We start from the raw sequence: 24,110 nt of genomic DNA, 5'->3' as shown, positions 1-24,110 counted from the left end.
TCATTATTTACATAGTGATTTGGGTAGCATATAGACATTTTGTTACAAATTGTGACAAACTTTCCCTTTCAATAAATATCAGCCAATGTATTTTCCTGGGTTTTCAGTCTTTTTCCTGGTAAGTAATATTAAAGAAATATTATCCTACAGGATAATACTTATCTTCTTACTTCTTAAATTAAAAGACATACATCTAACCAATCTAATAGCAATGCCAAATGTTATAAACAAGGGATGCCAGGGCACAGTTCTGTTTTACCCTGTTTAGATTTAGAATTCAATCTGTCACAAGACTGTTTTTTGTCTGCTCCTATTTTATCAGAAATATTATGGGAGAGAATTTGATGAAGCATTCTTAGCCTGAGATTTATGCCAAGATCATTTAATACTACAGGATTTAGAGCTGGAGAGCCTTAGATAACATCTAGTTCTTTGTATAAAAGATTGATTGGAAGCAATCTCAGAGGAAAGGCATTAGCCTAAAATTCAAGTAGATAGCCATCTTTTTATTTCTCACAAAAGTAAACATTAGGAACAACTTTTAAATGATCAATATGATTAACAGATAATCAACTTTAGAATTTAACAATAATTATTAAAGATCTTAATTGTGATTTTATACAAGTACCCCAAAATTAGCATTTTCAAAACTGGACACCTATTTTCCCAATATTGTCATTTTTTACTTTTCCACACACACCTTTTACTAACAATAACTTACAAGGTCTTCTTAATTCCATCTCATTATCTCTTGCTTCTATTGTCTGTGCATTTAATAAAGCTTCCTTAATTCAGACCTCATCATGTCTTACCTAATCAAAAGTCCTCCTAACTAGAATTCTTTGTTACAATCTTTCACACAGTTGCCAAAATATTCTATTCCATTTCTATCCAAAAATCTGATTGTCACACCTATTAAAAAAAAACAAAAACCTACAGGGACTACCCATTGCCTTTATATTAAAATAGTTTCCTTTGTTTTCCACTTAAGACCACCCACACTGACTTCCATCTATCTTTCCAGCATTATATCACATTTCTTTTCCTCCACACCCACCATGTTCACAACAAACAGGCTGTTCTCTGACCTTGATCTGTCTCCATGACCTTGATCTTCTCCATGCATTTGCACATGACATCTCCATCCCTGAAATTACTCCATGCTCATTTCCCTCTATTGAAATTCTTCAAGGTTCAATTCCGGTGACCCTTTACCATGATTCGTCATAAACATAACTGAAAATTCTCAAATTTTCTTAGAAGACTTTATTTTTTGTCTTTCTTCTGTTGCTGTCACATTCTAAGAATCTGAATACATGTAATTACTCATAGTGAATTTCATTCATTTTTCATCTTCATTATTTAGTTCAATGTTTTCCACAAGGTAAGTATTTAATAAATTGCTGAATTGAATTTTAAACTCTATATATCCACACATATTTTTTTTTCTCCCCATTTAAAAAAAAATTAAATTGGTTCTACTGAAAGCATGGAGTACATTTTATTTCTATAGTTTTAATGGCAAAACTAAAGACTAAAATGCATAGTAAAACAGTCACCAAACACATTTGATACAATTTTAATAACACATATTTCCATAAAATCAAGAAGACATATCTTTACATAAAACAAAAGCAGTCCATAGAGCAAAGGGGATCAGTGTTGGGGGAAGATTTTTAGAAGTTTTGAGTTCCTCTAGCCCATATTATAGCTATTTTAGGCTAAATATTTTAAATAAAGAATATAACATTTATGATATGAAGATTATATCAAAGAAAAACACTGCAAAAACAAACTTTCAAAGATATGCAAATGCTTTTGAAAATATATTTGAAATCTACATTTCCATGGCAGTCAAAGGATGAAATGTAGATCCAGTGCCGATTTTTTTTTTAATACAGTAAATCATCAGAAATTTGGACTCCATTAATAGAGTGATAATTTAAATGAAGTCTTGCACTGCTCACAATGAGTTTACTAAACAAACTGTTATTAAGACTACAGAAGACTATTTAAAATAATGGGGGAAAAAACTGTTTTTAAGCATCCTCACAATTACCAATACTGAATATGTCTGATAAACTAAGACTAAAATAATGGTTAAAAGTAGAGCCTCTAAAAAGAGCTTTACTAAACTTTTTAAGTTTAAGTGCTTGATAATAGTAAAACTCTAGTGCTTTTTTTTTAAATGTCACTTACTATAGACTTACTAATCCAGAATGTTTATCCATGAACTAACAAAATATAATCATATTTATAATACCTCTAAGGCAATCCTACAAATAACCAAGTGCCTTTTACTATTTACTAGTAAAAAAATGTCAAGTTCATTCATTTTATTATCTCTCCATCTCCTCAAAGGAAGACAGGTAATTTTTTGTTTTAAGTGTGAGCATAGGTAAATTTTCATGCTTAATATAAGATGTGGACCTGCATTTTGGCAAAACAGCTTTTTTCAAATAAAGAATAAAAACCTATAATATGTTGCATTCAAGTTTTAAAATATCCCAGCTTTGAATTCTCCAAATAACAAAAACACAAAACCACAACGCCACTCCAAGTCCCAGTATTGAATTATTAGAGAGACAGTTATCTATCTCTTCATACATGTTTCTGCTAGAGTCCTAAATTTGGGTTCCAAGTGGTCTAAAAATTCAAGCCCTTCTTCTTCATGGCGCTCACTGCAACACCCTACAGAACCAGCCGCAGAGCCTCTTCCTTCATAGTTATATGTAAGGACATAGTCTTGAGCATGGGTCTGATCTTCATTCTGATTGCACAGTTGTACCTTCTGCAGAGGAAAAAATGAACAATACATTATTATTTTTTTAAGACACCTAAACTTACTAACATAAAATTATTTCTTTGATTTACCTTTCATTGTTTAATTTTTAATCAGAGTGTGTCCTCTAATGGATTCCTACATACAAAAAATGCACGTGATTGGTCTATTTATCATAATTATACTATAAAATCAGTTTTTAGTATGCTTTTAATTATCAGAAAGGAAACATATATACATGCACATATAAAAATTTTCTTGTTCAATAATAACTAAGACTTGTATAATATTTTAAGGTTTTCAAAAAACTTTACATTTATTATCTCTTCTACGTTTCTTTGAGAAATTGTAACAAAGAGAAATAATAATTAATTCATCCTGAGGCAGGATATGTGCTCAGATATTTTTAATAAAGTTAAGTTACTAAACAGACTAAATACTATATTTCTCATGCTTGGTTTCAAACTCTGGTTCCCCAAAGTCTACAAACTGAGATAATTTACCAAAAAAAAAAAATTACAAATAGCTGTTAATGATATAAATGTAATAAGTAAATTAATATATCTGTTTTTTTTCCTCCAAGATATAACCAAATCCAAAATTCAAGTGAGGAAATGTAACATCCCTGTGAATAAAGCTAATTATTTTAAGGAAGATATAAGCTAATTTTATATTATTAAATCATAAAACAACTTCTAATTATTTATGTTTTAAAGAATCATAACTTAGATATACTTTCTATTATCTTTTAAAAATTAGGGAAGACTTACTTCACCAAGACGGGGTTGAGTAAAATTCTGCCATTCAGAATAAGTGTATCTACAGTTGTCCATCTCAACTTGCCCACCCCTACAAGAATCCAGGGTGTGATGTCCTCCTCTACATGAATCCAGGGTATGGTGTCCTCCTCCTCGACAGGATTCCAAAGTCTGATGACCTCCTTTCATCATTTCAAAGCTTTCTTGACCATTTTTTACTCCTGATACTAGTGTGCAACCAGTGTTCACATTCTGTGTGGTCAATCCATTTGTACAATACTGAAAGAAAATAAAAGAGTTTGGGTTGAGGGTTAGGAAGAAAGTAAACAAGTACATATAGAAAAAAAAAACTCATCATTTAATGTTAATTTTTTTTCTAGTTTGAATATATTTAAATTTCCAGAAATAATTTCATTTCTAGAATCACTGTCTGAAAAAAAAAAATAAGATCACTAAAACAAGACGAATAGTTCGATTGAGCTCATTTGTTAAGTTTTTACTTGGTACAAGAATTGGTTTGGTCAAGAATAGATGCCATCCTGTCTTGATTCATGATGCCCCAAGTCTGAAAGGCATTTAAAAATAGATGCTTTCTTGCATGTTTCCTTCTTTGTGGGGAGAAGGGGGGGGATTAAAACCAATATTCATTGGAAAGATATTCCTTTTCTTAAAACCTTTAGAGTAAATTCTCTAGTCTCCCTTGATATTCCCAGTTCTCACCCCTCAAAGTTAATTAAACTATCTTTGCACAAATTTCTCTTGCTATATCTGAAATCTTATCACATAATGTTGCAGCACACATAGAAACATTCCTCACCAATGCCTTGTAAAGATTTGTTTTTAAATTTCTTACATAACCTATTTCATTTTCCCTTTTATAACAAAGTTTTCTGCAACTCTTTTCCCTGTGAATCTTTGGAAGACAAGACCAGTTTCATTATTTTTATTAATGAAAATATATTTATTATTTTTATTATTTTGCAATTCCTACTAGGGAGTTCTTATATAGAACATGTACTTGTTGAATTTGACTAATTCTTCTTATTGTCAACTTAAAAATAAAAACAACACAAACCCAAATAGGAGCAAGGATTCTATAAAATCCCAAATGTAAAGATACATAGTCTGGCAACTGAGAAAGTTCAAAATCAACTAGTGTTTGTGATGGACTTACTACTGGCCAAGGAGTCAATAAAGAATGAATGAATAAAATGACTTTAAAAAGCATGAACTAAGTACTAATTGTATACAAATAACTGTATAAGCACCAAGGCTATAAATAGAAAAGCAAGACAGTCTCTATTTTTGAGCTTTTGATCGAGTCTTGCCTCTGACACATACCAACTGTGTGATTCAGACAAGTCATCTAACCTCTCAGTGCTACAAGCAATTTTTAAGATTAACACAAACCAGATGTTAATCTGTATCAATGAGAGGAATTTCCATACCTAGAGTGCCTCACTGATGACATCATAGTTCTATATTAAAGTACTAATAACAATTTTAGATAATTGGATGACCAAAACTTAAGATGCTCAGGCATCTTTTTTTTTCCCACTCATTAAAATATAGCTAATAATTGAAAGGTAGGCGGGCATAATAGAGCATTAGACTTGGAGTAAGCAAATTTGGATATGAAATTAGCTTGTGGCACTTGTTAGGTGAGTGACCAAGTGCATGCTAAAGCCACTCAGTTTTCTTATCAACAAAATCATAATAATATCTAAAGTACCTAACAAGTATTTTGTAAACTTTTAATTGCCATATAAAAGCTACTTATTATTGTTAAAATCACATAGAAACCAAAATAAGATAACAGATTAATTTTAATGCATATCTATTTGTTGTCCTCTGTCCATTATCAACTACAAATACTCTGAAAAATCATTGTTGGGCTTCATACTGAGTTCTTTGTAGTTATTTTCCTCCCTTCAAATTTGTATTGCTTTACAAAGTGATTTTGTCTACTCTCCTCCCCCTCCAGAATGTTTTGCAAATGAGCTTATATTCTTTATCAGTATTGCCCCAACTGTCCTTTTTCTGTTTGATAAAGAAATCAGCTATTTGCTGTCTGAAGTAACTATTTCCTTCCCTTTCATTAAGATGATTGGTTTGAATTTGTACAATTTTAAAAAAATATAATATAATCACTATCTTACTTTCATGATTTATCATTTCCCCAAGTCTACAGCTAAATTAAACAGGTCATGTTGAAGCTGCTATAATTATATTAATTATTTTCTCATATTTATTTCTTTTTCCAACTTGACATTACCTTTGCTAGTCAATGACTTGAATAGACATAGACAATTTACTCTGAAATAAACCCTACCCCAGTAACTAGCTGCTGCCAAAGATAAGCTGTTTCAGGAGGATGGGCAATGAAAATTGAGTAGGTGGACTTGTTCAATTATCATTTTGCATCTGTTTTTCTACCAAGAAGAATAGTCTTTGGATAGAATAAGGACAACAAAAATGGCTAAAGGATAAGATAACCAAGATGACTAAGGAGATAGAAAAGAATATATCTTCCTAACTGTATGTTCAGATCATCTGATCTAGAAAAGAAAAAAATGGTATGATTTTCAAAAAATGGAAGTATCTTGTGATTTCAATTTTATGCAAAATTATGGGAAATATAATTAGAGATATAATTAGTGAATATCTAATATACTTAGATTATTTTGAGATTTAAAAAAAATATCAATTAGATAGATATATTTGAAACTAGTTGTATGGGGGAATGAAAGAGAAGTCATTAATGGTTGATGAACACTGTGAAAGAGTTCTACAATGGGATATTCCCATATCTGTCCTGAGGCTTGTGCTATTTAAGATTTTTATCAATGATGAATAAAAGAACAAAGCTGAGAGAAATAATTAATATAATGGATAACAGAATCAGGATTCAAAAAGTTTTGACAGACTAGCAATTTTGGGCCAAAGTATTAATAGAGATGAATGTAAAATTTCACACTTGGTACAATGAATCAAATTCAAAAGTACCAACAATTTCTGGGGTTACACAGATGTAAATTTTCTTTTTAAAAAATGGAGTTCTAAATGGATTGAAAGCTCTGTAAATTAGCTAAGACTCAATTCCATCTTAGACCCTATTAAGAGAAGTATGGGATCAAGGAATAAAGAGGTAAGCCAACAAGCCTTTTGTGGCTAAATATTTGTTCTTAAAATATATGTCACTTACCACTCTGTCATCTCCAGGGGCTTCAGTGTTTGAAACAATAAGATTCTGCTGAGCCAAATCATCAGGGAAAGGTTTTTTTGCAGGGGAAGAACCAGCAGCTCCACAAACTAATGTAAATAAAATACCTATGAGGAGAAAAGAACCAAATGAGTAATTTATATTAAAATATTATGGATGAATATATATGGAATTAATTTCTATTTGACTACTTGGGTAACCTGAGATTACTCTTGTTTGCTTATGCAATAGGACACACAGAAAAAAATGTGCTAAAGCATACCTTCTCTAATGGAACAAAATTTCACTTGTTTCAAATTAGCTTAATTTTAAAAACCCAGAATTTTTCTCATAGTATTCAGATTAATTTTGGGAGAGAATTTTTTTTGCACATAAATAAAAGCATTCTTTCATGAAAAAGATCTTGAAAATTTATCAAAGAATTGATTATGTAAACAAATTCAAATCATAAGATTATTTTGCCTTGAATGACAAATGACCCTTTTCTCAGACTAAAGCCAAGATATGTACTGTTCATACTTTTAATTATATACTCAGGAATTGGTTGGCTACAGGACTATATGTAATTGCTGCACTGCACATACTCCTTAAATACAATGCTAATTTTCAGAAAGACAATTATTTTAGGGATATTTTACATATTTAGAGTAAATCAAAACACTTACAAGACAGTAATGCTGCACCCAGTATCATGGCAAGGATGGCCCATTTTCCAAGTCTTACATCATTTGTACCTAGCAATGGAACTGCACGAGTTGTACATTCACTTGGAACAACACAATCACATAAATTAATACTCAATACATTGGTTTTAGACAGGCCAAGTCTGTCTTTAACTTCAATAGGTATATCATATACCCCAAATCCTGGATCATTGCGGAAGGTTATGCGTGTAGCAGTATCTGAAAGAAAATAAAGCGCAGTATTGCTTATAAAACATGCAGGTAAACATCTGTACCTCTCTCAAGAATTTTCATCAACTGCACTAATTATAACCCAAATGATAGGAAGTCAAATAGAAGTGTTAAGATACCAAAAGAAGATAAAAGGATTAAGGACAGAATCACAGAATTTCAAAGTCTGAAGGGATCTTGTCATCCTGCAAGTACAATCTATGCTTGAAAAAACAATTCTGTCCGCAACATATCTAACAAGCGGTGGCAAGCATTTGCTGAGAACCTTCAAGGAACAACTATCTTCAAAGACAGCAATCTCCAAAGATATTGATAACTCTCTTTTTCTTATATCAAACCTATACTTCTTTTCTGTAATTTCCATCCTATGCTCTTCATTCTATTGTCAAAAAGAATAAATCTAAAAACTTGTCTCTAAAATGTTTAAAAAGAGCCATAATACCTCCTAAGTTTTTTCTTCTTCATTTTAATCCAAAGTTCTTTTAGAAGCTAAACATACATTAGGAATTTCAGATGTTACACTAATCTACTTATTATCATTATCATAGTCAATAATAATAATAGTAATAGCACTTATACAGTGCTTTAAAGTTTGCAAAGCACTATATATATATATATATATATATATATATATATATTATATATATATATATATATATAAACTCACTTGACATTTATAACCCTGCAAAGTAGGCATCATTATTGGAGCCATTTTACATATGTGGAAATCAAAGCAAACATATTAAATGATTTGCTCAGGTTTACCCAGCTAGTAAATTTGAGGCAAAATTTACACTCAGATCTACCTGACTGTACATCCACTACACTAGTCTTGATAAAAGAAGAAAATAAGGTCAGTGAATATACATTACCAGGGCATCCAGTCATAAAATATTTAAATTTTCTGATTTATTCAACAAACAATCATTAAACACTGATTATATGAATGACAGTTCAGTAGAGAACCAGCTTCAGGGTCCAAAAAACCTGGTGTTCAGTCTGCCTTCTGAGTAACTTAATACCTCAGTGCTCAATAAGACTTTAGTTATAGAACAGTTATATGATTAGAAGGAGTTTTCTCCCCAAAAGTACCTCTAAAAACAATAAAGTGATATACCATAGCATAAAAAGGGGGAGATGATACAAAGATTAAAACAGCCTTGACCTTCAGTAGCTGCTACTGGGTGAATAAATCAAAAACATATCTAAATAAATTCAAGATAACTTAAGGGTGAAGAAAGCATTAAGAACTGAGGGAACAAAAAAAGGTTTCACTTAGGATATAACTATCTAGATTGAGGCTTAATATGTGATAAAGATTCCAAGAAAAGGATATAAGGGGGGAAGGAACATTCTAAACATACAGGACAGTCTGTAAAGAGAAAAAAGCAAGCAGATCACTTTGGCTAGAATGGAGAACAAATGAAAGGGAATAATTTGAAGTAAATTGGAAAGATAGAATAGAGTCAGAAAATGAAGGATTTGAAAAGATGGGTAGGTTGTATTTTATTATAGAAATAACAGGAAAAAGTAGAATAAAAAATGACTTAGTTAAACCTGGGTTTATTTTGTTTGGACCAGGATGATTCAAGAGAAGTGAATGAAATCCTCAGGGATTCTTGAACCAAGCAAAGAAGGACAGTACCTATACAACAAGTGAAATTGTTGCCTAATCCACAGTATAACTGTTATGATTATCTTGTTCTTGCACTGAAAACAAGAAACTAAAATGGACAATGATAGCAAGATTTAGGTATAGCTAAGTGGTGAAGTGAGCTGGACCTGGATTTAGGAAGACAACTTCAAATCCAGCTTCAAACAACTTAAAAGCTGTGCTATTTAACATATTGACCTCAACTTTCTCATCTGTAAAACAGATATTTACACCTCCAAGGAATTTTTTTCAGATTAAAATGAGATAATACTTGTAAAGAGCTTTAGAAATCTTAAAGTATTACATAAATGTTATTTTGATTGTTTTCCATTAAATAAAGTCCTTTTAAAAGAATTTATGGATGCATACCATTAATTTTGCTCAGTCTCCATATTCCATCATTAACCCGTGAAGAACTGCTTGGCAAGGTGAATTGAAAGGGTGGGCCATTGATAGGCTCATCAGGATCTACAGCAACAATTTCTGCTGAGCCCATTTGCGTTTTGCAGATTATTACTGATTTTTGGGGTATGACTGGACCATTATCATTTACATCATCAACAATAATCCTCAAGATACCAGTACATGTTCTGCCATCTAAAACACAGAAATAAGAGTAATAACAATAATAATTTTGTAGCAGCTGGCATTAAGTACTTTAAGGCTTACAAGAGTATTATCTCTTCTAACTAAAATGTAGTATACCTTTTAGTACTTGATAATTTTCTGTTGGATAAAATCCAATTGAACTATTTAAGCATTTTCTATGTGCAAGACACAGTATCATTTGCAAGTGAGAAGTATAAAGCACAAGACAGTCTTTTCCCTCAACAGACATTACAAGACAGAAATGATTCATTATCAAATAAATTGTATAGTCAATAACTTCCATAGGAATTTGGAGAAGTCTTGGGTGGAAACAAGAGTTTACAGACTAGATGGCATTTGAACTAAATCTGGAAGGATGGGTAGCCATAGGCTAGAGATTAGTTAAACACATAGTCCACAAACCACACATGGACTATATTGCCCAAGTGCAGCTCAAGCCAAATAAAATATAATTGGAAAACATCTAATAGAATAATTAAAAATACAACAAAATGGATAACATTACAAACACACAGCCCATAGGGTTATAGAATAATGGCCTCGTTTTTATTTGAGTTTGAGGTAAACTAAAACAAGCAATGCAGTTTGATTAGTCGGTTGAAAAACTGAAAAAAGCTTGAAAAAAGGGAGGGGAAATAGCTTAATGCCCAGCTAAGTGGTCTGAATTTTACTATACAAATAAAAAGTAAACTGACCAAAATCATGTTTTAGGAAGATTAGTCTAGCAATAGGGTACGAGATGGACTGAATGGTAGAAGAAAATTTAGACAAGTCACTTCAATCTGAGTTTCTTCCTCTATTAAATTCATTAAATTCTTTTAGTTTCTTCCTAGCTCTAAATATATGATCTCTGGTATCACTTTCAGGTCCCATTTTATGATCTAAGATTGTTTCCATATCCTTTCAGCTTATTATTAGTAGACTATCAATGACAAGAAGCTTGACTACCCCATTCCCCACCCTCCATTCTGATCAAACATCCAAGTCTTTTTGTAACTTATTTTCCTATTGAAGACAGTCACTAATACAGGAATCAAAAGCTTGATGTTTTAATAACTTCAAATAGCAAGACTTTTAAGACACTGTATTTCTTTCAAAATATAGTACAAGATTTATTAATAATAAACATTAAATCAGAAGCATACATAAATCAGTAACATGTTATAGCAGTCTCTTTCTTTTACCCTGGGCAGGGAATGGGGGAGAGGGGAAGGAAGCAGGTCATTGAAGAGGCAAGTATTTATAATATGTTCCAGTTTCTGTTGTTCGTTTTCCTAGACTTTCTTCTTTAGGAAAAAAATTAGCATTCTTACCTCTGTCTGCTGCTTGTACTGTAATATTATATGAGCCATGTCTGAAGGTATTTGACTCTCTATCTAAACTTCTAAGAACTCTGATCGAACCTGATGTTTCATCAATTGTGAACAATCCTTTTGCATCACTTAATGCTCGATACCTGTTAATAAGGAATTAAATTCAGGTCTTCCAAAATGTCAAAAACATTACAAAGAGTAATTATAATATGAAAATTTAGCAATTCTTCAATTTAAGAAATATAATAAATGTATAATTGTTTCATGATGTACTTATTAGTACCTGATGCCATTATTGCTTCTAGTTTCTGGATCATAGGCTTTATAACCATTGATCTGTGTCTCCAGTACTGCATTTTCTTTCACATGAACAGTCTGCATTTGAGGACTACATTCAGGCCCTTCATCTTGGTCTTTAACATTAACAGTAACTGTAGTTGTGCTCATGCCTGTTGTCTTTGAACCACCAGATCCAAAAAATGAAGCCTGATTTGTTACACCAATTTGCAGGACTACCTGGCGTGTTTCCTCATAATTTAGTCCCTGTAAAATCAAAAGCATTAAATCAAAGTAAATTCTATGCAAGTTCAGTTGCTATTTGTCAATGTTGATTTTATAAAGACCTTATATGATGAAGTGATTTTTGAGCTACATAAATACCATTATATTCTTCCAAGTTTCCTTTTTCACATTAAAGGAAAAAAGAGTACTAATATCAAAGAATAAGGAATATTCTCTCTTCCTTTTTTTCCCCTCTCCTATTTCAACCAAATATGCCATTAATTAAACATGCCAAATATGGTTGAAGATATTGGACTACCTGCCATCTAGGGGAGAGGGTGAGGGAAAGGAGGGGAAAATTTGGAACAGAAGGTTTTGCAAGGGTCAATGTTGAAAAATTATTCATGCATATGTTTTGTAAATAAAAAGCTTTAATTAAAAAATAAGTTTAATTTCCTGTTAATTGGTCATTAATTTGTTCTTTTTATTTGGATAATTTGTTTTTTTTAAAAAATAAAACTTACTAATGTTTTTTAAAAAAATAAACAACAAATATGATTGAAAGTTCAATTTAGTATCTTGGCCCTCATGCTCAGCTAGTGGTGAGAACAACCCATAGTTTCTGACCATAATTAGTTTTCAGGAAGCAAATCTATATGACTTTATCATAAATATACAAGTAGAAAGAACTTTTTAGAAAATTACCTAGTCCAAACTCTAGACTTTACAAATAAGAAAATTAAGGTCCCCAAAAGATTGTGCCTTGTCCTAAAACATAAATGTAGGAATAAGTAGCAAAGCTGACACTTAAGCCTAAGACCCTTGACTTCAAATTCAATGCTTTTTTCCACTCAGTATATCGCTAGACTCCACAAGAATACATGCTCTAGGAGAAAAGACAAGTATCAGATATTCTCTTCATTGAGGTTGAGAATCAACCTCAAAATGTATATCCTAATATGATCCTATAAAAAGCAGACTACAACCTTTCAATCCCAAGCTCTCATAGTTTATGAATAACAGGCTCATAGAATCATTTCTGAGATAAAGAGGTGAGAGAGAACTTTCCTTAACATATGGGTATCAGCCCAGGTCAATTTTCATTAAGTTATGGGAATTAACTTATTCTTTACTGGAAAAATCTGCCTTCTTATCTAGCACAAATCATCCTGAATCATGGAAAGAAACTATATTCCATTTCATTTTGAAAAGCTACTTAATACTTGTGTTTTAGAAAAGCTTTTTTGTATGTTAGAAGTTGTAATGTTGCTGAAATGGTGAGAAATTACCTCCCTCTTCACATAAAACAAATCAAAAAAATCAGATCTTATTCCCCCAACTCAGGCCAAAAAATCCCCCCATTGTAATCAAAGTACATCTGATATATTGTGTTTCCTTCTGGATGTAATAGTTTAAGCAGGACACTGACAAACTAGGTAGAATAAATCCTAGTGAGGATAGCCAGTATGACAAGAGGACTCTAAACCATGTCACTTGGAAAAAAAAAAAAGATGATTAAAAACTGAAGAATTTTAGACTAAAGAAAAAAGTTGAGGGAGACATGATAGTTTTTTTTTTTCAATTATGAAAGGCTATCATGTGGAAGAAGGATCAACCATATAGTTCTAGAGATTACAATAAGGACTAATAAGTATAAATTATAAGGCATCATATTTGTCATAACTAGTTTTTTAAACTTTCATAAAATCAAAACCATTCAAAAAGGGAATAAACTGGTTTATAAAGTACTGAACTCCCCATTTTTTGAAATATTCAAGCAATGGCTAAATGAACCTTTTTCAGAGTTCTAGGCAAGAAAACTACTTCTTGAGAGTTTTAATTTCATATTTATAGCAGGTCATTTTAAGACAAATTCTATGAGTCAAACACAATAATTTAATTCCTTATATGAACATTTTACTTCTATAGTTATCAAAATGAATCTTTAGTTGACAATTTTTTTTTGGTTTTGCTTTTTTTTTTTTACTTCTCAAACTGAATTCTTAATTTTTTTAAACCTTCTTACCTTAACAACACAAAGAATTCCTTCATTAGTTTTGGGGTCTGTCACAATGTGGAAATTCCCATTTTCATTACCCCTTAAAATAGTATAATTAGCTCTCCAATTTGGAGTGTTAATCAAATCTTTATCTTCTACAGCTAATCGAAGTATTTCCACATTGCTTTTGTTTTCCTCTACTTCTGTAACATACTGGGGGGAAAAACACATTGTTATTATTAATATTGCTGAAGAAAGACATTAAGCACATAAAAGTAGTGAAAGTTATTTTCATTTTCCTAATTCCTAAATCAATGTCAGTGTGTGTGTGTGTGTGTGTGTGTACATATGTGTGTGTGTATACATGTAAGGAGGTAGTTGTTTGTGGGTATATGTCTGTCTATGCCACATAAAATATGAATTCAAATTGTGGTTATCCCTGAGTTACAGACAAGAAGTTTTGTTAGGCTAGTCTTATGCATAGTATAGATAGGGGCATGGAGATAAATGGTTACAAGGAGTAAAGTTTACATTTTACCAAAAGCTGTCTCTCTTCCTAGATTGTCTACCTATATTTAACATACAGTTCCTGGGGCACCTAATATCTGATTAAGAGTAATTTTTCCCCAGATTTTTGCTTCATGCTAAACATAACTGAACTAAAAATAATACCGGATGGGAAGGGCAATAAAAGAAGTAGGGAAGATACATAAAGACAACATAAAAGAAAAATTTGCCAAGGACTAGTCCTGTTTGAAAATGAATTTGTGTTAAATTATGATGGAGAAATCACTCCACTGGTAATAATAAAAGACAACTTAACTCTTATTAAGTACTACCTAAGTTTATGAATATTTTCCTAAGTATTAAATCTTGTATTACATTAGACAGTATGACTTAAGTTGGGACATAGGAGCATTTAACATTGGCATTAAATGTTTGCTTGTGAGGTTACATTTGACAAAGATATGCCCTTACAGAGGTTCTTGTAAAAATTGGCAAGTTGTCATTCACATCTCCAATTGAAATGATGCACGTTGACTTAGTAGACTTGCCAAAATATTGACCATCCATATCTTGTACTTTTAGTGTCAATTTGTATTTGTCCACAACCTGAAAAAAAAAGTAAATTATCATTATTAGGATAAAAGAATAAGCCTATATACATTAAACATCCATTTTTTCCAATACATGGTAAATTATCATTATTACCATTATAATTCAAACTTGAATTTCTATAATGCTTTTTAGTTTTCCTAAAAGGTTCAAACAATGTCTCATTTGCTTCTCCTAACATATCTGTGATGTAAATGATGCAGGAATTTTTATGCCTTTGAAATTTTTCCCATGTAATTTCTCTATTTCTAATTATGGTGCCACTATACTCACCATTACCCAATATTAGTCACCTGTAAGGCTCCTATTCAATTTGGTATCTTTATCCTCCCATTGAATCAAATTCAAGTTCTTTTGTTTCTATCTCTGAGACATTTCTTGGATCGCTCCCCATCTTTCCACTTCCTTTGAAACCATGTTATACCTTTATTCCTTTTTTCATCATAGCATAATAATATCCTAATTGATTTTCTATAAATCTAAACTCTATCCTTTCCAAATTATTCACTATTCTGTTAGACAAATAATTTCCTAATGCCCCCTGCTGTAATCCAGTGTCTCCCTTACTCAAAAAAAAAAAAAAAAAAAAAAAAAAAAGGCTTGTTTTGCTTACTGAATAAAATATTAACTCTTGCATTTCTCATTCAATGTATTCTACAGCCTGAATCTATCTTCTCAGAAACATAGGAAGAATGGATATGGAAGTCACAAGTAATTAAGATGCTTTTACATTACCAGAATGGCCAAAAGTAGGAAAGCAAGTAGTAGCTAACTGTGCTAATACTTGCCCAGGATAAATAGAGCAGGATAAATAGAGAGATAATGGGAAAGAGATGATGTATCTTTGAGCAATTAGGCCAAAATATGGTTATAAGGGAAGAGTGTAGAAGGAATAAGTATGGCAGGGAGAATGAATGTAGAACAATGTAGTTGTGATACCCATGACTTTTCTCCCCTAGCATTTTCACTATGGCAAGTGGTAGACCCTAGTTTTTATTCAGTGTTATAGAGTTCCTACTATTCCAGTGCCTTTACATATCTCTGAATTGGAGGAGTCAGTCAATAAATATCTATTAAGTACCTACAATATGCCAGGTACTGTGAAAAGCACTGGGAGCAAGCAATGATGAAAGTCATGTTTAGCTCAAGCCCAGAACTGTACAACTGAGTTATACCAGCTAGACTTACTCACATTTTCCCATTCCTAGATAAGGATATTTAGTGTGCAAACTTTCTGAATAGTATCTCCAGGTAAAATGAGCTATTCACTTTTCCCCTTCTCATTCTATCCTTTTCTGTTTCCATGTTTTTACTTATACCATCCTCCATGTCTCCCTCAAACTATCCTATTTGAAATTTCTCTCATCATTTATGGCAAAACTCAGATACTACATCTTCCCTACCCTTTCCCACCAAATGAAAGTGATCTTTCCTTCCTTGAATTTTTCATAGCATGTTATCTGTTTCTTTCCTCCAAACTAAACACATTCTGTTATGTAAAATTTATTTGTATACATCTTCTGCTATCTATTAAACTGTAAACACCTTAAAATAGGGCATGTATCTTAATTTATCTTTGATTCTTCAGTGTCTTACACAATAGTTAACAGATGTTTGTTGAATTTGACTTCCCATTTTACAGATTAAGAAACTGACTTTCTGAGAGTCAATGCTTTTCTCAAGATCATAGTAAAAACACTGTCCTAATAAGACTCTTTGTTATACAATGAAACAGGTCTTATATCTCCAAACTACTTCAATACAAAAAATGGCCATTTATATTCTGTTTCTTCTACTTTGCTATGAATTATCTGCTTTATCTAGTTAAAAGTAATTTTGTAAAAAGCAATTTGGTTTGGGGAAAATAATATAGAAAAAGAAGTAAAGAGACCTTTGTCCTAATTAGACCTATGTTATACCATAAAGACATCCATCCTTCTTAAACCTGCTTTTTTATTTGTAAAATCTGGGTTTTAAAGTTTGGATCATGTTATTTACAAGATTACCACATTCATAAGATGAGAACATGTTTGGGAAAACAGACTCCCCAATAATTTTCTGCCTAAAACATCTTTCCCCCCAAAACATCTTTCCCCCCTACAACTTCTCCTTTCCTTTATTCAATTTAATCTTGTAATTCCAAATCTTCTATAAAGATCAACTAGAATTGCCTTAGCATTTTCTTCCTGATCGCTATCCTTACTAAACTCATGCAACTCTTATATAGAAATTCTTTCCCTCACCACCCTACCTAAACACATATTTGAAAAATATATGAGCTATTTATTTTTCTAGAATTTGAAGCCTCAAATCTAAAGTATTTACAGAATGGGATATGTTGCTTATAGGCATATGCATTGGCTAAGCAGACTAAAGTAAATTAGATTTATTGGAAAGTTCAAAACTTCAGACAAAAAAGGGAAGATAAATTGTGAGTGTTTATTATTATTATTATTATTATTATTATTATTATTATTATTAATTTGCTAAGGCAATTGGGGTTGAGTTGCCTAGGGCCACACAGCTAGGACATGTTAAGTGTCTAAGATCACATTTGAACTCAGGTCCTTCCAACTTCAGGGCTGGTACTCAATCCACTGTGCCAACTAGCTGCCTCACTAATACTGTCTTAATAAATATTCAGGCATGGAAGAATGCCAGGGATTAAGGGAAGACAGAGTATAATAGAGGTGAAAAATGTGAGAGCTAAAGAGTAGGAAATGAGTGCAAAGTTTGTTTGTTTATTTGTATCATATTCAACATGTCATGAAACTAATTTCACTTCTGCTGAATAAGAGGCAATATTGTATACAGTAGATGGAGTATTGGGCTTGATAGGATGACCTAGATTCAAATCCTACTTCACAAATGTTACCCTGGGCAAATCATTTAACCTTTCAGTTTCTCATTTTCTTCATCTGTAAAATGAAACATTGAACTCAAAGACCTCTAAGCTTCCTTCTGGTTATAAATCTATGACTTATCATGACTGCTTTTCTAGTTGAGATTTTTTTTAACCCAATTAGAAGAATATTTTCAATATAAAGACATCTATGATTTTAAAATGCATATTAGTAATAAAGTGAGATTTGCCTCACAATTACTTTTTTTTGAAATATATCTATTTTTCATAGAGCAAATAATACAAGTAATCTATAAAATATATAACCTGTGAATCATATGAAGCAAATATCTCTTTGTATTTTTATATTTTAGTCAATTTTCCTTGACTTTAAGTAAAATTATATTTCTTGAATTTGTCATAATATATATTAAAATAAATGATCCAAAAAAATCTAAACTTAAAAAAATGCTCTTAGTATCATAAAATGGATTCACTACTTGAGTTCATAAATTCTGCTAATAACTTTTTAAAATTTTAGTGCAACTAAAACTTTGAATTACTGAAATATTCCATATTTAAAACCAAACAAGTTGTTCTTGAATGTCTGTCCTTTAAGTACTTAGTCTTGCAACATTTAAGTTACCTCTCTGTCACACCGAGATGATGTTGTGGTGATCACACCTGTGACTGGGTGTATAGAAAATAATGTAGGTGATGGTGGTTGCTGCTCTATAATGGTATACTTCAGACGGGTATGCATTGTGTCAGGTTCATCAGCATCTGTAGCACAGACCTGACCCACTGTTGTACCTACAAATTGAAAAGACATCTTTAATACACATAGATTTTACATGTTTCCATGGCTCAATGGAAAGAATACTTAAGCTCAACAGCTAGATGGCAAAGTGAACTGAGTACTGTCTCTGAAGACAGGAAAACCTGAATTCAAATTTAGCTTCTGACACTTACTACCTATGTGACCTTGCATAAGTCAAACTCTGCTTCAGTTCCTTCATATGTAAAATGTAGATAATGATAGCACCTATCTCTCAGGGTTGTTGTAAGGATAAAAGGAAAATGTTTGTTTGTATTTTGCTTTACAATGAGTTGTATAAATATTAGCTGTTGTTTAAAAAACGTTAATAATCGTTATAGACCAGTGTTGTGAATACCATCCCTGACACATTAACCTGTTTCACATTATATGAGCTATGCAATTTCTAAAAGCCTCAGTTTCCTCATTGCCAATTTTTACTCCAAATCCTACTTTTCTCATTGATAATTATCAAAATAACCTTCTACCTGTTATCCTTTCTTTCTTTTTTTTCTTTTGATCCAGGAGGTCATTAAAAATAGAGAAACCATTGTCAGCTTATGCGTCATACAAAAAAGGCATTGGCTAAACCTACAATTTATTGCCCTCTACTTCTAATTCATAGGGAAAAGACTACTGTCAAATATATCCTCTCTAAACAGAATTTTCTACTTCTCATTTTTCTGTTCAAATAACTTTGTCAGCTAAGTAGCACATTAGTAGAATGTAGGACCTGGAATTGGATAAGATGGAGTTCAAATCTGAGTTTAGCTACTTACTAACTGAGTGACTTTTAGCAAATTACTTAAAAGTTCCAGAATTACTGTGAAAATCAAATGATAATATATGCAAAGCATTTAGCCTAGTGCCTGGCATATTGTAAGTTTTTCTCCCATTCTCTCAAAAAACTTAACCATGGTTTTCTACTACTCATCATATTTCCCAAACCTTTCTTTTCTTTTCTTTTTTTTTCTTTCTTTCTTTTTTTTTTTTTTTTTTTTGCTGAGGCAGTTGGGGTCAAGTGACTTGCTCAAGATCACACAACTAGGAATTGTTAAGTGTCTGAGGCCAGATTTTAACTCAGGTCCTCCTGACTTCAGGGCTGGTGTGCTACGAAATCTTTCTTGCTGACTTTTCAAAACATCCTAAAACCTGGGCTCTACCTTCCTTCTCCAACCTTATTTTCCATGAACTCTTTTACTATGAAATGAAAGTATTAAATTAATTAATTAAAATTAAATAATTAAATTTTAAGATAACAATTCTATATTCATTCATATCTTTATGACCAAGGAGTTCCTTTCAAAATGTCTGGCAAATGCCCAATATTGGTTCACTGATCTTACCACAACTCATTAGTTAGACATTTTGGTTAATCAAAGAGCCCTTTCTTGGGTCTCGTATCTTAGAATCACCATTTTACAAGATACATATTTTCTCCTAATTGTATTTCCTTATATTTACCATAATGTAGGTCATTGAAAATCATTCCATTTTAATGTGATCTGTTGTTAAAAGATGCACTTACCAGCTCCACAGTTTTCAAGAACTTCAAATTGATAAGGATTTTCAGTGAAAATTGGGTAGTTGTCATTTTCATCCTCAATTTTGATTTCAAGGGGTAATGGAAGGTCTACAGAATAACCATCTGGAGTTGATGCATAGGCAATTAACTATTTAAGGAAAGAAAAAAAGGAAAATTAAACCATATGTTTCGATCATTGAAGTAAAATATTAGCAAAGCCTAATGACTCTAGTTTTAGAAATTATAACTATCACAGGCAAAGAGAACCACTTCATTTAAACATATTTGGTTTTAGAATGGTGAGACATACTTTTATGTTCAGCACACATTTATTTAGCATTTGTAATATATATGACACAGAAATTATGAAACTATATCATTAAGCATAAAAAATGGCATAAAGCAAAAAATTCTAAAATTGGGAAAACTGTATTGCATACTTTGTTTTGGTTAAGAGAAAAAAGAAAAGAAAAAAGAAATATATTCAACAAATTTGAATGTAAAATAAGAGTTTATTTTTAAATTTTAAAAATCTATGAAAAATGAGAGATGATGCAATGGTAAAAATCAAATTAAAAATTTAGTTGAAAGAAAATTAGTGATTCTGAAAAATATTGAATAAATTAGAACACATTTGAGTATTTTAAAGGTGTCTTCCAAATGGCCATGACAAAAGCATAACTGGATCTCTCCATTAGAATAATTTGGATAAGCAGCTGGGTTGAGGGGAGGGGGATTAATTCCTTCAAATTACAACTATATTTTATAAAGATTGAAAGAAGAGGGAGAGAAAGCTGAAAGATCCCAAAAGTGGTTAATCCACCCTTCGTTGAAGTCCTCCAATGACAGGTCACATTACATCACAAAGTAGTCCATTCTATTTCTGGATGACTTAAAAGATGGAAACTTTTTCTTTTTTTTCAAGCCAAAGGAAAAAGAAGTCATGGCTTGTTCAGTAAAATAGAAATATTGAAATTATACATGAAATTAATAATTTTGACATGTACCCCATAAGATGAACATTTCTCACGATCTACAGGGCGAGTAACAAATAGTTTTCCTGAATCTCGCTCAATGTAAAACAAATTTAAAGGTTCTTGATCAACTCCAGGCCCTCTTATTGAATAATAGACTGTATAATTCTGTGCTGAGTCAGACTGGACCTATAAAAAAATGAAAGTCAAGATACAATGAAAAATGACTAAGCATACTTTTGATCAACACATATCTTCTGAATTATTACATTATACTTGGCGAAAAAAGGAATGTAATAAAAAAAAGTGCCTGTAATAACTTCTAAGATACTATAAATATAATACAGTGAGAGCATAAAGATAATATTGAAGATTAACAAAAATAATAATAATAGATTCTTTAAATGATAAAACTGAAAGATGACCAGGTTACCAAATAAGAAAAAAATATGAGTTGCAGAGTAATATTTCAGTTTGTCTAGAATGTTGGTAAGATTCTTGATATCTGTAGTTAATGTCTAATAAAATTTTTTATTTTGAAAATTTTAAATGGAAAAATTCTATAATGTATTATATACTTTCCTTCCATTAATGATTCTATGAAAACATGACATCAGATGAAATACTGCTAATGTGAGCCAGTTGTATCTACAAGAAAATATTATAAATGGGATAACAAATAAATATATATTATATTGTATATTATATACCACTATTTGTCTCTATGTGTTGTATCTATGCTATATCCATTTATATGTATACAAGCTATTTCCCCCTCACAAAATGTAAACTCCCTAAAGGTTGAGACAGTTTCATTTTTTTTTTTTTTATCTCTAGCGTCTAATTCAGAACTTGGAATATAACAGTTGTTTAATAAATGTTTATGACGTCAGAATTCTAAGTATAGGTAATATTAAAATTTGTATTGTTCACATTAGAAAAAGATAAAAAGTCTTACATGGCAGCAGGATGATGATATATCATGAAATCTCTTTTGTAATATTTCATATTCTCAATGTCATTCATCTAAAGATTGCTAATATGACCTAACAATTTTATTTCAATAAAATACTTTAAACATTTCCAGAAATTAATTCTGATTATAAAAGAGGGGTGAGAGAAGAGAATTCTACAACTTTCTAACAATAAGTGCCTCTTCAAATAACTGTATGCTGCTAAGATGATGTTTCATTCAATGAAAATACCTAAAATATTATAGAAAAAAATCAGGGGATAGGAAAGGAAAACCTTTTTCCATTTAGGTAAGTATGTAGTACCTTAGAAACCTCTAGGATGATTGCATTTTCACTTCATTAAAGGTTTTATTTTATAGGAAACCATACATAGCATTAAGACATGTAATGGCAATCAATCTGTCTTTAATCTTTTTGAACCTGGAGGCATTTACTTTATTGGCACCATCAAGGGCAGGTATCATCAAAATAGACTAGTTTCGGCAACACTAAAAAATGTTTCTAAACATAGGGTATCCCCTGACTAAAATTCTATAAAAGAACTGCAAATCCTGACTACTTAGGTTCCATAGACTACATGGGATCACACTTTAAAACACAAGAAAATTTATTTTCAAAATGCCTACCAGATGCAAAGAACTAGGCTGGGTATTAAGACATAAAGACAAAAATGAAAGTCTCTTCTCTCAAGAAATATATGTACTACTGCCTTCCAACGTCATGTCTAACTGTGACATTCTGCATTTGCCTTTCAAAAAGTACATACATTCAAACCTAAACTCATTTACTTTAAAAAAATATTTTGTTTTTGCAACTGACATTTATTTAAAGCTAGCAACACTTTTTGACTGGAGAATTCCCATATCAATATTGTACTCTACTTTAGTAATATGTACTAATTTAGTAATATCACAACAGCCATACTAATTTAGTAGCATGGCTACGGCCATACTAAGCTTGTGTATACGTATAAATGTGTGCATGAATGCATAATATGTATATATAAACTATGTGAATTTATTTCATGAGAATATGGTTATTCATGTATGCATAAAAATATATTATATATATATGTGTAAACATAGTATATCATGTCTTAGCTTGCTAGTATTCTAGTAGACATGCCCACAAATGAAAACATTATACCTTACCACATCACTACTTAAATGTCATAATGATTTCAGTTTACTAAACCAATTAGGATTTTGCATAAGAACTTTTGCTTAGACTTTGCATAATTTTTATATCTCTCTTTACACACATCTTCGTTCCCTTCCCATTCATTCTATTTCTCCATCTTGTTCTCTTACACTAGGATCTCAGGTTACCCTTCCCTAATTTCTACCCCACTTTTGTTCCCCACTGTGTTCTCTTCTTTTAAAATTTGTTTTCTACTCTTTTTTTCTGTTAAGATACAGGATCTCAGTTTTTATATTTACTGCCAGTCAATATCAGCACTCCCTTTCTCTAGTAAAGTATATACAATTAAAATTTTGTATTTTATTATTCTTGACATTGTACACTTTCTGAGACTTCTTTGTGGATATTTGGGAGTCACTCTTATATTGTGAAGTTTCAGGTACCAGGCAATTATTATTACTTCATGAAAGGTGGCAAAAGTTTTGCCAAAAAGAAAATCTGAAAATATATATGTCACGGATACATAAATACATAGATTCAGAAATACATACCACACATTATAAAGAATGAACCTGTGATTGAAAAAATCAGTGTACAAGTTGAAAGATATGAAGAATAGTGAATTTCACGAAAAATATAATTACCTGTTGAAGGTACATGGGAAAAGGACCTAAAGAGTTCTCCGGTAATGAACAAGGGATTGGTGCCCATCTCCTCTTGGCACGCTTAAGGACAGTTTCTTTCAAATGTCTTTTCTTCAGTACCTGGATTTAGAAAACAGACAATACATATATAAAATCAATGGCTATTTTTCTAAACATAAAACTTTCCATAAGCAACTTGTTTCATAAGAACCAAGAATGAGATGGAAGGATAGGTAGAGGGAGGAGGAATAAGATAACAACAAACTAAAAAATCTGGCCAAAAGTCATCATCATTCAAGGTTCAACAATAGGTATAATTCACCTA

The 24,110-nt window shown here is 31.4% G+C and overlaps 1 protein-coding gene across 2 annotated transcripts in view; it reads right to left on the bottom strand.

Moving 5' to 3' along the window:
• Positions 1 to 1,251: 1,251 nt before the first annotated feature.
• LOC127543922 (desmocollin-2-like) overlaps positions 1,252 to 24,110 on the bottom strand; it is a 33,657-nt gene continuing 10,798 nt past the window's right edge. The window contains exons 4-17 of one of the 2 annotated variants that reach the window (XM_051970298.1): positions 23,786 to 23,905; positions 21,061 to 21,216; positions 20,057 to 20,201; positions 18,358 to 18,524; positions 14,732 to 14,866; positions 13,781 to 13,966; positions 11,537 to 11,796; positions 11,254 to 11,396; positions 9,701 to 9,928; positions 7,429 to 7,665; positions 6,746 to 6,870; positions 3,553 to 3,819; positions 2,875 to 2,920; positions 2,705 to 2,791 (exon numbers count right to left, since the gene is read on the bottom strand). In XM_051970298.1, the coding sequence (XP_051826258.1) occupies positions 2,885 to 2,920; positions 3,553 to 3,819; positions 6,746 to 6,870; positions 7,429 to 7,665; positions 9,701 to 9,928; positions 11,254 to 11,396; positions 11,537 to 11,796; positions 13,781 to 13,966; positions 14,732 to 14,866; positions 18,358 to 18,524; positions 20,057 to 20,201; positions 21,061 to 21,216; positions 23,786 to 23,905 (2,205 nt within the window). In that variant the 3' untranslated portion in view covers positions 2,705 to 2,791; positions 2,875 to 2,884. Of the gene's footprint in view, positions 2,792 to 2,874; positions 2,921 to 3,552; positions 3,820 to 6,745; positions 6,871 to 7,428; positions 7,666 to 9,700; positions 9,929 to 11,253; positions 11,397 to 11,536; positions 11,797 to 13,780; positions 13,967 to 14,731; positions 14,867 to 18,357; positions 18,525 to 20,056; positions 20,202 to 21,060; positions 21,217 to 23,785; positions 23,906 to 24,110 lie in introns of both variants that reach the window. The other variant, XM_051970297.1, reaches the window with a different exon arrangement.

This window comes from Antechinus flavipes, chromosome 1, assembly GCF_016432865.1.
Source record: "Antechinus flavipes isolate AdamAnt ecotype Samford, QLD, Australia chromosome 1, AdamAnt_v2, whole genome shotgun sequence".
NCBI classification, from domain to species: domain Eukaryota; kingdom Metazoa; phylum Chordata; class Mammalia; order Dasyuromorphia; family Dasyuridae; genus Antechinus; species Antechinus flavipes.
This window is presented reverse-complemented; position numbering and strand designations above follow the sequence as displayed.